Below are 13,293 nucleotides of genomic sequence, written 5' to 3' on the forward strand. Positions count from 1 at the left end.
TCTTTTCTTTCCCCATTGTTCTTCCTTTTGTCTTTTGAGCTCAACCTCCCAGTTAGCCTTCCTGAGATGACTGGATCTTTGGTATCCACAGGGATACCTGTAGATCTTTCAGTATCCACAGGGTTGAGGGTTGCAGGCAGGAGCCGGACCCTGAGGCTTACACACACGTACCACTGAACGTATCTTTGCCAACAGTAGGGTCAAGGTGGAGCAGCTTCCTCATCCTCAGCTACCTATTATAGCTGCCCTGTCTAATCTGAATAGAGAAGTCAAGCCACCCAATGGAGCCTACGTTTCCTGATATAAATCTGCTTGAGAATGTTAACAATTTTGACAACCTCTCCCACAAGAACAGGCGTTTCTCCTTTGTTGGAATTTTTGCTTTCATCTTGGAGAGGCAAATATATCATGGAATTAGGGTTTCCAGGTGAAATATAGGACATGGAACACTCTTATACTGAAAAATAATGGTGTCTCTGAAATTTAATGTTCCTTGGGTGGCTTGTTTTTTCACACTTGCTAAATCTGGTAACTCTAATGGCATCAAAGAATTTTAGGTTTAGAAGGAACTTCAAAGAGCAGCCAGACAACTGGTTAATTTTATAGATTAAGAATAGAAAGCCCAGAGAAGCCCAAAGTTATGTAATTAGCACTGGCAGAGCCAAGGCTTGGATCCAGAATTTGTCTACTTGTTCTAAATCACTCCACTCCCATGTGGAATTTTGATGCCAGGGAAACCTAGAGAAATAAAAAGAAACTTCTTTTGAAAAAAGAAAAAAATGACCTCATTCCTAACAGCTGGTTTCATCTATCTTTGCCCAGTGAGTCAGTTCAGATTAGAGACATGGTCTGAGACGGGGGAGAGGGTGGGGGTGAGTGGTGCCTGACCAGCAACCCGATTATGGCCTATGGCATAACATTTCCTTTAAACTGATAAACTCTGCTGTCCCTCCCCAACCAGGCCTGGCTTTGAGTGATTTCTATAGTAGCAGGGATGGCTTGTGTTGGTCTGGCCATCCCTTCACCCTGGTCTTCAGTTTGTGGAAGGCGCTCATGTGATGACTGCTGTCCTGGGTTAGAGGATCATCCATTAAAGGCAGGAGACTGTACTGTTTATCATGTCTGGCCTAGAACCTGGCATAGTGTTTGGTCCATGGCAAGTGTTTAGTGAATCTTGGTAATAATGGAACTAAACAGAGCCAACCTGTGCACACTAATATCATGTAAATCAAATAAACACTGTCCAGAAAACAACTTTGTGATCAACTGGAGGAAAGACAGGTCTTACTGTCACCTATGACCTTTAATGTATGCTTAGCATAGCTCTTAATGTGAGTATCAACCAGAAAACCATATCGTGTTTCTTTTGGGAAAGATAGAAACACTTGAGTGAGGCCAGTGGATCTCTTTTTCTATGTTCAGTATCTTCTCCCCTTTAGTTTTTCTAACAATGAGAACAGTTTTTTTTTTTTAATTGTCACACTTGCTGAGGTCTTTTTCTGCTCTCATATTCTCTTATTTTGTATAGAAGTTTAACATTCAGATGCATCAATCTACCCTTCAAAAATGATTTCTACAAAAAAAAAATCCAAGAAGTTGGAGACAAACATGTACATAATCCATAACTTTGTACATGAGAGAGCTTAGTTTTTACACATCCATTAAAATTTTGCTGGACTAAAGTGCTGTGTGTGATTGTGTGGAGGAGAGATTAGACCAATCATCTCATAAGAAAGGCTGTCATTACAATTTTAGGAAATGGGGTCATTAGGTGACAGTGTCAGACACAGGAAGAAAAATCAGTTTTATGTGTTTAAACTACTAGCAGTTTCTTAGCTATAACTATAAAGAAAGCTTTCCTAAAAAAGAAAAAAAAATGAGCCTAATAATGAGATTAGCAAGAAGAGATAAGAAAGTCTTCCTCAGTGATCAGTGCAAATAGAGGAAAACAATATAATGGGAAAGGCTAGAGATCTCTTCAAGAAAATTAGAGACACCAAGGGGACATTTCATTCAAAGATGGGCGCAGTAAAGGAAGAAACAGTATGGACTCAACAGAAGCAGAAGATATTGAGAAGAGGTGGCAAGGATACACAGAAGATCTGTACAAAAAAGATCTTCATGACCCAGATAATCATGACAGTATGATCACTCACCTAGAGCCAGACATCCTGGAATGCAAAGTCAATTGGGTCTTAGGAAGCATCACCACAAACAAAGCTTGTGGAGGTGATGGAATTCCAGTTGAGCTATTTCAAATCCTAAAAGATGATGCTATGAAAGTGCTGCATTCAACATGGCAGAAAATTTGGAAAACTCAGCAGTGGCCCCAAGACTGGAAAAGGTCAGTTTTCATTCCAATCCCAAAGAAAGGCATTGCCAAAGAATGTTCAAACTATCACACAATTGCACTCATCTCACACTGTAGCAAAGTAATGCTCAAAATTCTCCAAGCCAGGTTTCAATAGTACTTGAACTGTAAATTTCCAGATGTTCAAACTGGACTTAGAAAAGGTAGAGGAACCAGAAATCAAATTGCCAACATCTGTTGGATCATTGAAAAAGCAAGAGAGTTCCAGAAAAACATCTACTTCTGCTTTATTGACTATGCCAAAGCCTTTGACTGTGTGGATCGTGGATCACAAGAAACTGTGGAAAATTCTTAAAGAGATAGGCATACCAGACCACCTGACCTGCCTCTTGAGAAATCTGTATGCAGGTCAAGAAGCAAGAGTTAGAACTGGACATGGCACAACAGACTGGTTCCAAATCAGGAAAGGAGTACATCAAGGCTGTATATTGTCTCCCTCCTTATTTAACTTATATGCAGAGTGTGCAAAATGTAGGGCTGGATGAAGCACAAGTTGGAATCAAGATTGCTGGGAGAAATATAAATAACCTCAGATATGCAGATGACACCACCTTTATGGCAGAAAGCGAAGAGGAACTGAAGACCCTTTTGATGAAAGTGGAAGAAAAGAGTTAAAAAGCTGGCTTACAGCTCAACATTCAGGACTCCCCTGGTGGTCCAGTGGCTAAGACTCTGAGCTCTCAGTGCTGGGGCCCTGGGTTTGATCCCTGGTTGGGGAACTAGATCCCACATGCCACAACTAAGACCCTGAGAAGCCAAATAAATAAAAATAAATATTAAAAAAACCCCTCAGCATTCAAAAAACTAAGATCATGGCATCCAGTCCCATCACTTCATGGCAAATTGATGGGGAAACAATGAAAACAGTGATAGACTTTATTTTCTTGGGCTCCAAAATCACTGTAGATGGTGACTGCAGCCATGAAATTAAAAGACGCTTGCTCCTTGGAAGAAAAGCTATGAGCAACCTAGATAGCATATTAAAAAGCAGAGGCCTTACTCTGCCGACAAAGGTCCATCTAGTCAAAGCTGTGATTTTTCCAGTAGTTATGTGTCGATGTGAGAGTTGGACCATAAAGAAAGCTGAGCACTGAAGAACTATGCTTTTGAACTGTGGTGTTGGAGAAGACTCTTGAGAGTCCTTTTGACTGCAAGGAGATCCAACCAGTCCATTCTGAAGGAAATCTGTCCTAGATATTCATTGGTGGGACTGATGCTGAAGCTAAAGCTCCAGTAGTTTGGCCACCTGATGTGAGGAACTGACTCATTGAAAAGACCCTGATGCTGGGAAAGGTTGAAGGCAAGAGGAGATGGGGATGGCAGAGGATGAGATGATTGGATAGCATCACCAACTCAATGGACATGAGTTTGAGAAATCTCTGGGAGTTGGTGATGGACAGGGAAGCCTGGCGTTCTGCAGTCCATGGGGTTGCAAAGATTTGAACACAACTGAGTGACTGAACTGAACTGAATAATGAGATTATTCCAGGGAAAACAAAACAAAACCTTACAATAAAAAAGAAAAATATCAGAAAAAGAAGTAAGAAATAAATATATCCATTTCCAACTTGGGTCAGAAGAAAGTACTAATCATTTTACTGCAAACAATTATTTTTCCCTTAATTCACTTACTCCTCTAAACCCTCCTCTCTTTTCAGGGTCTGACCTAAGTCTGAGCATCCATATGCATCTATTCATGAACCCTTCAGTCTCTGTGGATTCCTCTCTCCCCTAAATTCCTCTGGTCTTCTACCATTTCTTCCAGAAAATTTAGCATTTGTTTCAAAGCTACAGTTTGTTTCTTTCTCAGAGTGAAACTAGAAATCAAGCTAAAATCTTATAAAACAGACCACCTGGGAAGGTGACCGTTCTAAGGCAGAGTAAGTCAATAGCTGAAAAGACTTTAGAAAACCAGTGTCCTAGTCAAGATGCTACTCAGAAGGTAGAACTGAAACTCCCCTGTAACTGGAAAGATGAAACCCATTAAACTGAACTATAGCTCAGCTAAATGCTTCTCAACCGACATACCGATTAGTCTCTCTTTGGTCCTGAACATTAGTGACTTTAGGTCTGCACTTTGCTTTCCTTATGACTAATTACACAATCACATCAATTAGTTGAATAACTTTTGGGGGCAGACTTTAAAACTCTCTAGGCTTTAATTTTCCTATCTAGAAATCGATACATTGACTAGATAAATTCTGAGCTCATAATAGACCTGTGGATCAGCTTGTTTTTCTCCCAGATTTATGCTTCAGATCCATGATTTCCTACTCAATCGGTTATCAACCTGAATATCAAAAGGGATATTACATTTATCATTGTTTTGTGCTTCTTACTATGTGGTACTTGTGCCACTCACATAATGTTGATAGAGAAGAGATGAATAAGACACCTGTGAGCTGGAAGATGGGGTGAGGGGAGGAAGGGACATACTTAGACTTTAACAGGACAGGTCATAGTGCTGTCTAGTGGGGAATCTGTTTTTATTTTGTTCAGTGCCAAGGAGAAAGTGACTCCACCAACTAAAGAGATTTTAGTGTTACCTCAACTGCTCTGGTGTACAGTGTGTTACTAGTGGGAGGATATGCAGCCTGTAAAGGAAAAACAAGTCCTGGGTGCTTGGATTGTAGAGACATTTCCCATATATTAATCAGTGTTCTGTGAAAGATGGATGTTTTTGGTCCAATAAATTTAGGAAATATTGTAAACTATGCCCATCACTATTGGAGATTTTCACTGTTGTGTATGTTAAAGGTCAGAGAATTCTGCCAGTTGGAAAATTATCTTGCTCTGAAATGTCAAATATCCCAAAGCATATACTTTGGAAAATTTGGGGTTAGAGAGTCAGAACATTTCAATATCTCAAAAATATCAATAAAGCAAATGTTATCTGACAAACATACACTAATTAAAGATTGGTCTTTGATCAAATATGTAAGCAAAGACTAAGGATATGTCTTAGATATGGATTGAATGACATACTCAAATTCTGTAAAAGTTCTGAATAGTTTCTGAAAGAAGACCACATCTGGCACTTTATATTTTTTCCAGAAAGGTAGAGGAAGCATTTTCTGAAGCATAAAACCATCGTTTCCACAATCTGTTTTTGTTAAAATTACCCAGAGTGCCTTGGCCCCAATCCAGACCTACCAATTCTGAATCTCTTTGCTCAAGAATGGCATTTTTGACAAATTCTGTATTTGATTCCAATGGACAGTTAAGTTTGAAGTCATTGGTCTAGACCATAGTTTAAATGACATAATAATGTCATTTAATTGATAAAGAGCCAAGCAGTTTGTTGAAGCCACTTTCAGGCAATTGAAATGATGTTTAAAACAATGGTTACATATTTAAATTAGCCTAAAAATATAGTTTAACTCATAATGTAGCTGAAATAGTACAATGTTTAGAGAATATATCGACAGTCTTCAGAGGAACAGCTTGAAAGTATCAGCAGCTTATATGCATGTAATTAGTGTGCACCCATGTGGGCACTCTGATCACAAACACTGGTCCTGATAAACACATTCAATTGAACTTTGGTAATTTATACAAAATGACAGAATTAATTGTGACATTTTTTTCTTTCTCTAAATTTTTTTGATTATTTGGTAAAGGAAAGTGTGAAGTCACTCAGTTGTGTCTGACTCTTTGCGACCCCATGGACTGTAGCCAGGCTTCTCAGTCCATGGGATTTTCCAGGCAAGAATACTGGAGTGGGTTGCCTTTTCCTTCTCCAGGAGATCTTCCCAATCCAGGGATTGAAACTGAGTCTTCCGCATTCTAGGCAGATGCTTTACCGTCTGAGCCACCAGGGAAGTAAGTATGTGGTTAATACGCTTCCCAGGTGCATCTGTGCAGTAAAGAATCAGGTAAAGAATCCTGCTAGTACAGGAGACCCAGGTTCAATGCCTGGGTCGGAAAGATCCCCTAGAGTAGGACACGGCAACCCGCTCCAGTATTCTTGCCTGGAAAATGCCATGGACAGAGGAGTCTGGCAGGGCTACAGTCCATGGGGTTGCAGAGTTGGACATGACTGAGCTACTGAACACAGCAGCACATGAGGTTAATACAGATTTTGAAATAACTCGTGGAAGACAGTCAAAAATTGGTCATCTTTAACTTTTCCCCTGCTTTCTTCATACCTATCCCCCATTATAACACATACAAATTCCTACGTAGAAGTAGTTTTAGGGTGATAAAGCCAAAGATCTTTCCTGGTTAGAAACACTTGAAATCATTCACCTTTGCAATGTGATTATGGTGGCTCAGAGGTTAAAGCGTCTGCCTGCAATGCAGGAGACCTGGATTCGATCCCTAGGTTGGGAAGATCCCCTGGAGAAGGAAATGGCAACCCACTCCAGTATTCTTGCCTGGAGTATCCCATGGACAGAGGAGCCTGGTGGGCTACAGTCCATGGGGTCACAAAGAGTTAGACACGACTGAGCGACTTAACTTTCAACAATGGAAAGTTTAACAATGACTAATGCAAAAGTTTATTTCTGAGATGCCTTGGATGGAGAACAGAAAATACCTCTATAACACAGAACAACTTTATTCTCTTTCCCAAAGTTCCAAAACACTAGAGTGATTCCAACCTTGCACTTTAGAACTTGGTATTATCTGAGTTAATCTTTATGCTGAGTAGGTAAAGTAGCTGTTTGTGTCTTTTAGCCCTTCTTGAAAGCATTACCAGCAGTGCTTTTAAGCCCCATAGTGAGGTCCTATGCCAGCACAGACATACTTTGGGGTTTGCACATAACCTATTCACTGAAGTCTGAACCCAGTTCTGACTCCAGTGCCCATGATCTTTCACTCCGCCACACCAGCTTCCAAAAATGAGCAAGATGTGACCACTATCTCAATAGATTCTCCCTCCAGCTTGGGATACAGGTATATAAACAGATGATTGCTGCAGAAAATTTAATGGAGAACTACAGAAGATGATGCTAACTCTACCTGGGCCTGTCAGGGAATGTATCACATAGGAGGTAGTGATTGTAGTGAGTATTTCAGTGAAATTTCACCAAGGAAGACAGGCAGAGGACACTCATATGGGTAGTAACATGCCCTCACTCATAGCTAAAAAAATTAACTCTCTCACCTTTCTTGTATAGACATTTAGGTGTTTCCAACCCCCCTACTCCATGCTCTCCTGACAATTTCCTGTGCCTGTTCTAGCACTTATCCTATATAGCAGTTAGTGTATGTGTCTACTTTCTCTCTAGACTTAACCAAAGTCCTTAACCAAAGATCTTTTTTTATCTTTGTGTACCTCATAAAGACTAGGCATTAGTAAATATTTGCTGAACCAGTGAACTAATGAAAGTGAAAGTATTTTCTGCAATTTTCAACATTCTATAATTAATATGGAGAAGGCAGTGGCAGCCCACTCCAGTGCTCTTGCCTGGAAAATCCCATGGGCGGAGGAGCCTGGTAGGCTGCAGTCCATGGGGTTGCAAAGAGTTGGACACGACTGAGCGACTTCACTTTCACTTTTCACTTCATGCATTGGAGAAGGCAATGGCAACCCACTCCAGCATTCTTGCCTGGAGAATCCCAGGGACGGGGGAGCCTGGTGGGCTGCCGTCTCTGGGGTCGCACAGAGTCAGACATGACTGAAGTGACTCAGCAGTAGCATAATCAATATATTTTTGAAGTTTTATTAAAATAAAAAATATTTTATATGTGTAGTAATGGAAATACTCAAGTGATCCAGTGACAATCATTTTATATACAAAACCATCCCTGTATTTAGACTTTGTTTAAATCTAGATTCTACTAGCTTTGCTTTGAACAATTTCCTTTTCATTCATTCACTCATTCATTCATCCTTATAACGGATATTCAGGAAATATTCATTGAGCACCTAGCACATGTCAACCACTGTTCTAGATGCTAGACATCCAATGATGTCCAAATACACACATTGCCCCTGCTCTTGAGATAGAAGACCTAGTGGGGACGAGATGTATTAATCAAATAACCACAAAAATAAATGTATACTCTCAAATGTAAATGTCAGGAAGAAAAGATATATAGTACAACTGAAATGGAAAACAAGACTTCAGGGTGAGACTAAGAAAATGCCATTTGAGTTGTGAGCTAAGTGATGAGTTAAGTTCTGAGAGGGCCGAACTGGGAAGTGGGGAGGGATTTCTAGGTAGAGAAAATAGAATGGACATGGGCCCTGTCGGGGAGTGGAGCATGGCCTGTTGAAAGAACTGAAAGAGAAGATGAGAATGACCAACTACTAGACGGTGGTGATGATAGTAATGGTGTAATCAGGGCAGCGTGTTCAGAAAAGAGGCTTTGGGGGGTAACTTGATGAGAGAAAGCTGGTTGGGGTTAGCTATTAAGGCCTGAAAGACAATGTTAAGAAGTCTGGTCTTTGTTCTATGAGCAGTGGGAAACCACAAGGGACAGAGAATAGATGGGTAACATACTGAAAAGTTCATTTTAGTTCTGTTGAGGGGGAGGGGGCTGGGGACAAGTATAGTAAGAGAAGATGTAGGGCGATCCCGAAGGAAGCTATTGTGCTAAAATCCAAGTTTGAGGTATGGCTTTTAGCAAAGGTTGGAAGTGCCCCATTTTAGGAATAATTCAAAGAAAAACCATACATTAGAATGTAACTACTTGCCTAATCCTTTTAGAATTTTCTTCTCCAGTTTTTGCTCTTTGTTGCTGACAGGCTCTTTGGCTGTGGATGGCTCTCCAGTGGCTGCGGGTTCTCTCTCCGCCTCTTCAGGGGCCTCCTCGCCGTCTCCATCCTCATTGTCAGGTGGGTCTGTGTTCTCAGGCTGCTCCTTGACCATGGTGGTACCCTCCTTCCCTGCCGCGCCGGCAGCGGACCCGTACGTGTTAATGATGTCTTCCAGTTGTCGGTTCAACTCTTCAGAGATATCGTGGGGTCCCCGTTCCAGCTGTATACCTGCCGCCTGCTCTGGTGCTGGGAGTGGGGTTGAGTGGTCCTGATCATTTTGCTTCTCCAGGCCATTTTGACTGGACAGTGCTGAACTATCCCTCGCGGGTGCTGATGGTGGTTCCCCCGACAGCTGCCCAGGCTGATTGCTCTCCATACTGGGAGTGGTATCTGTTGGTAAGCACAGCCAGGGTTGATGTAGTTAACCCAGTTACAGGCATATGGTAAGGCTATCCCCACACTGGTACCTACTGATTACAGTTTCTAACACAGAATGAATGTACTTCCACAAAGCATTGATATTGCAATTAGTTGGGTAGAAACTGTGAGAAGCATTTCCAAATTAAGTCATACTTTTAGCATATGTTTGATTTTGGTCTTTAATTTCCAATAGTATCTCCTGTTATTGACATTAACAGATTAATTCAAGGTATTATTTTTCATGGTCATATCTGTCATTTTGCTTAGAATAGCCAATTTGTGTTATCATTCTCATCTATAATTCTACATAGATTTACAGTAATTAGAAATACATTAATTTAATGTTTAATCTACATTTAATGTCTAAATTTAAATTGATACTTTTCTCCTAAAGTTAAAACATTGAGTATAAGAGCCACTGACCTTACTAAAATCACTCATAACAGTAACAGTCTAAACTCTATTTTAGTGCATATTAATTAGTATGAGCCCATTGTGTGTTAGTCACTCAGTCGTGTCTGACTCTTTGTAGTCCAATGGACTGTAGCCCACCAGGCTCCTCTGTCCATGGAATTCTCCAGGCAAAAATACTGGAGTGGGTTGCCATTTCCTTCTCCGGGGATCTTTTAGACCCAGGTATTGAACCCAGCCGCACTGGGGGCAGATTCTTTACCATCTGAGCTACCAGGGAAACCCATGAGCCCATTAATATAGATCAATTATTATACTGGATACAGGAAACACTTGCTTTTCTGGTATTTTCCTTTTCCCAGATGAGCGACATGTACTAATTAATCAGAAAAAAACACTTTTTTGAGGTTCAAACCAGCATCAATTTTGAAATAAGACTACATGAGGAAAGATGTGAACGTGTATGGAAACATGGTGATATAATGACAATTCCTTGAATTTCTATATCATTTTGTTCCAATGAGGGCTTCCCTGGTGGCTCAGTTGGTAAAGAATCTACCATCCCATGGACTGAGAAGCCTGGCAGGCTACAGTCCATGGGATTACAAAGAGTCAGATGCAACTGAGCAAACATTCTGTCTTTCTGTCTTTTGTTCCAATATAAAAACAGACTTTCTTTTAGGGGTAAAAAACACCCCAATATAGTATGACTTTCTCATCTCAGTCAAGAAGCTCTAGGATAACAATAATTTTTAAGAAGTAGAAATGTCTTAAAAGCAGGGAGGGAATGAACCAGGGGAATAATCCATGTATAATGTAATAATCCCAAGTAATCCCTTTGGAAATAGGGAGTGAGGGATGGGCTGAATCAGGCTTTCTAGGGTGGCTGGCTATCACCATTTCTAGAGCTGCAATATGTTTGGCTTCTGCCTTTAAGTTATGGTACATTTTACTTGTGAATAATAATTAATGGTGGTGCTGCTAATTGGCAGCATGAAATTATGACAGGGTCCTAATAATCCACAGGTTTTGCTGTTGTGTTGGCATGAAAGTGAAAAAAACACACTGCTCCATGCACTATACAGCTTCCTCCTCCCCTTCTCAGGACAGGTGAAGTCAAATGTTCGAATGCAACAAGAACAGAAAATTCAGTGTCCAGACATTACCACCCACCTGCGGCCCTCACCAAGTACTCACTAACTTTGAAGGAAGAACTGTTTTCTCTCATTTATTTTAATTTACCATCTTTCTTATCAAATGATGCAGTAAACAGCTTCATTGTCTTCGTCACTGGAATTCTTTATCCTGACCCCTGCTTGTTGGGTGCACTCATCTATATATAACTTATGCCTCCCCTGAACTTGGAGAAAGATCCATGGCACCTGCTGTCCAGCCAGTAGTTATTTTAAGCTCTTCTAAAAGAAGCCCTGGCCTTTAACACCTCATCTTTAGAACTAAAAGGAAGAGAATACCTTTTAAATCAAATTGAAAACAGTAAACATTGATTGGTTTAAACCTGTATGTGAGTTTTAAAGTGTTAGGGGGCCTTCTGAGGATGAAATAAACTCTAAAGTAAACCAGACTTCAAAGCAATGAGTTTAAAACCAGCTGTCCATAGGAGTTTTAGTGTGGTTAGTTTGAATACAAATGTTTTGCTTGTATTTGATTTATTCTTCATTCATCAGAGGCCATAATCATTGATTTTTTTATATTAAGTGCATGATCTCCTTTAAACTCATGCTCCACATTTACTTTAAAACACAATAACTGAGTCATTGTAAACCACAGGACAACTCAGTTCCTAAAAGTAGCCTCAATAAGTCCCCAAGAGGACAAAAACGAAAAAAAATAAAAAACTCTTGTTATTTGTAAATTGTCTCTTTCTTTATCAGTTAGTTTTACAGCAAGAACTTATTTCTAAGTTTTATCTTCTACAAACTTTATTGCCCATCTTTTGCCTCCTCTGAGAGAGAATTTTATTTTTCACTTGTCCTGGCAGTCCCATTAGATGACCACACTCACACACACATCCCTTCCTGAGCAACACATTTTACTTATAAATAAAACAATGGAAAGTTCTTCAGCAGTTCACTGGCAGTCTCAAAGTTGCAAGTTTCGAACACCACAAACCGCACCCTACATCTCACAGGGCTGGGGGAGTGTTTGTCATACTTACCAGAATGCAAGGTGCTAAGCAGAAAGAGAAAGGAGAGGCAAGAGGCAGCAAAAGCTAGTCAGAGCAGCAGCAGCAGCAGGAGACTGGCGGGCAGCTGCGCTCTTACAGGGGAGAGAGAAACCAAACGCACACGTACACACGCATGCAGCGGGAGAGCAGAGCAGGGGTGGCGGGGGGATGGGGGAGAAAGAACATCCTGTGACACAGCAAGAGAGAAATACACGAGGCTTCAGTAGCTGTCTCCTGGGCAAATGTCCTAGGAAAAAGAAGCGGCTGATAGATCTTAGCAGACTCCTAGTATTGTCCTTTAAAAAGTTTAAACTCTCTGTACACATGCCCCTTGCTAGTGCAGTTTTTCACTATGGTTGTTCTTTGGGGCAGAGATCAAGTTTTCTTATTTCTTGGTTTATTTCCAGTGTGGCCTGTGATTCATCTCCCTCCCCACCCCCCCATATGCTAGCTTAATTAGTGTCAAGTTTCTACTAGGAATCAAGGAAAAAGAGGAACAATGGCATATCAGAAAGAGGTAGGAGAAGCACTTTAATTCTGATGTCATTCCTTGGTTTCATTGTAAAATTTGAATATAAATTTAGATGGCTCTTTTGGCAGTGGGTTTAGTGCCATCTTCATGTACATGCTAATTGGTGTGACCTCCGACCTCGTGTCTTACTCAGGTAACTGCCTTTATTCAAATAAGCCCCAGGGAAGCAGTTGCTTTTTCTTCTTTAGTTGCAGATTTTCCAAGTCTTTCCTCCCTTCTCAAATCCTGAACCTGTTCCTTAATCCTCAGAAAAAGAACTTCCTCTTCATTGACCATATAACGGTTCTTTTTCTTAACCTACGTTCGTGCCCCTTTTCTCCTGTTTCTGGAGAATGTGTTCCCATACTTTTCCAAATCGGATTCCTCCATCAGAGCTTCTCCTCTTGAGACTGGCTGGCATACTGATACCCACTGTGTTAGGCAGGATCTTGCCGCCAGAAAGGCTTCCACACCCTAATCTCAGGAACATGTGAATATGCTGCTTTACGTGGTGAAGAAGACTTTGCAGATGTGATCCACTTAAGGATCTTGAGATAGTTTATCCACAATTACTGGATGGTTCCCATGTAATCACAAGGGTCCTTAAAAATGAAAGAGGGTCAGGTCAGAAAAGTAGACTTGGTGATCTAAGCAGAGGTCAGAGTGATGGAGGGACACAAGCCAAGGAA

The 13,293-nt window shown here is 40.7% G+C and overlaps 1 protein-coding gene across 1 annotated transcript in view; it reads right to left on the reverse strand.

The window, feature by feature from the left end:
• The window catches only part of TXLNB (taxilin beta), a 55,833-nt gene extending 43,623 nt beyond the window's left edge, over positions 1-12,210 (reverse strand). The window contains exons 1-2 of the mRNA XM_027972501.2: positions 12,085-12,210; positions 9,015-9,467 (exon numbers count right to left, since the gene is read on the reverse strand). Coding sequence (XP_027828302.2) covers positions 9,015-9,453 — 439 coding nt within the window. The 5' untranslated portion in view covers positions 9,454-9,467; positions 12,085-12,210. The remainder of the gene's footprint in view (positions 1-9,014; positions 9,468-12,084) is intronic.
• Between the last annotated feature and the right edge of the window lie 1,083 nt (positions 12,211-13,293).

Source organism: Ovis aries, chromosome 8 (assembly GCF_016772045.2).
Source record: "Ovis aries strain OAR_USU_Benz2616 breed Rambouillet chromosome 8, ARS-UI_Ramb_v3.0, whole genome shotgun sequence".
Lineage (NCBI taxonomy): Eukaryota > Metazoa > Chordata > Mammalia > Artiodactyla > Bovidae > Ovis > Ovis aries.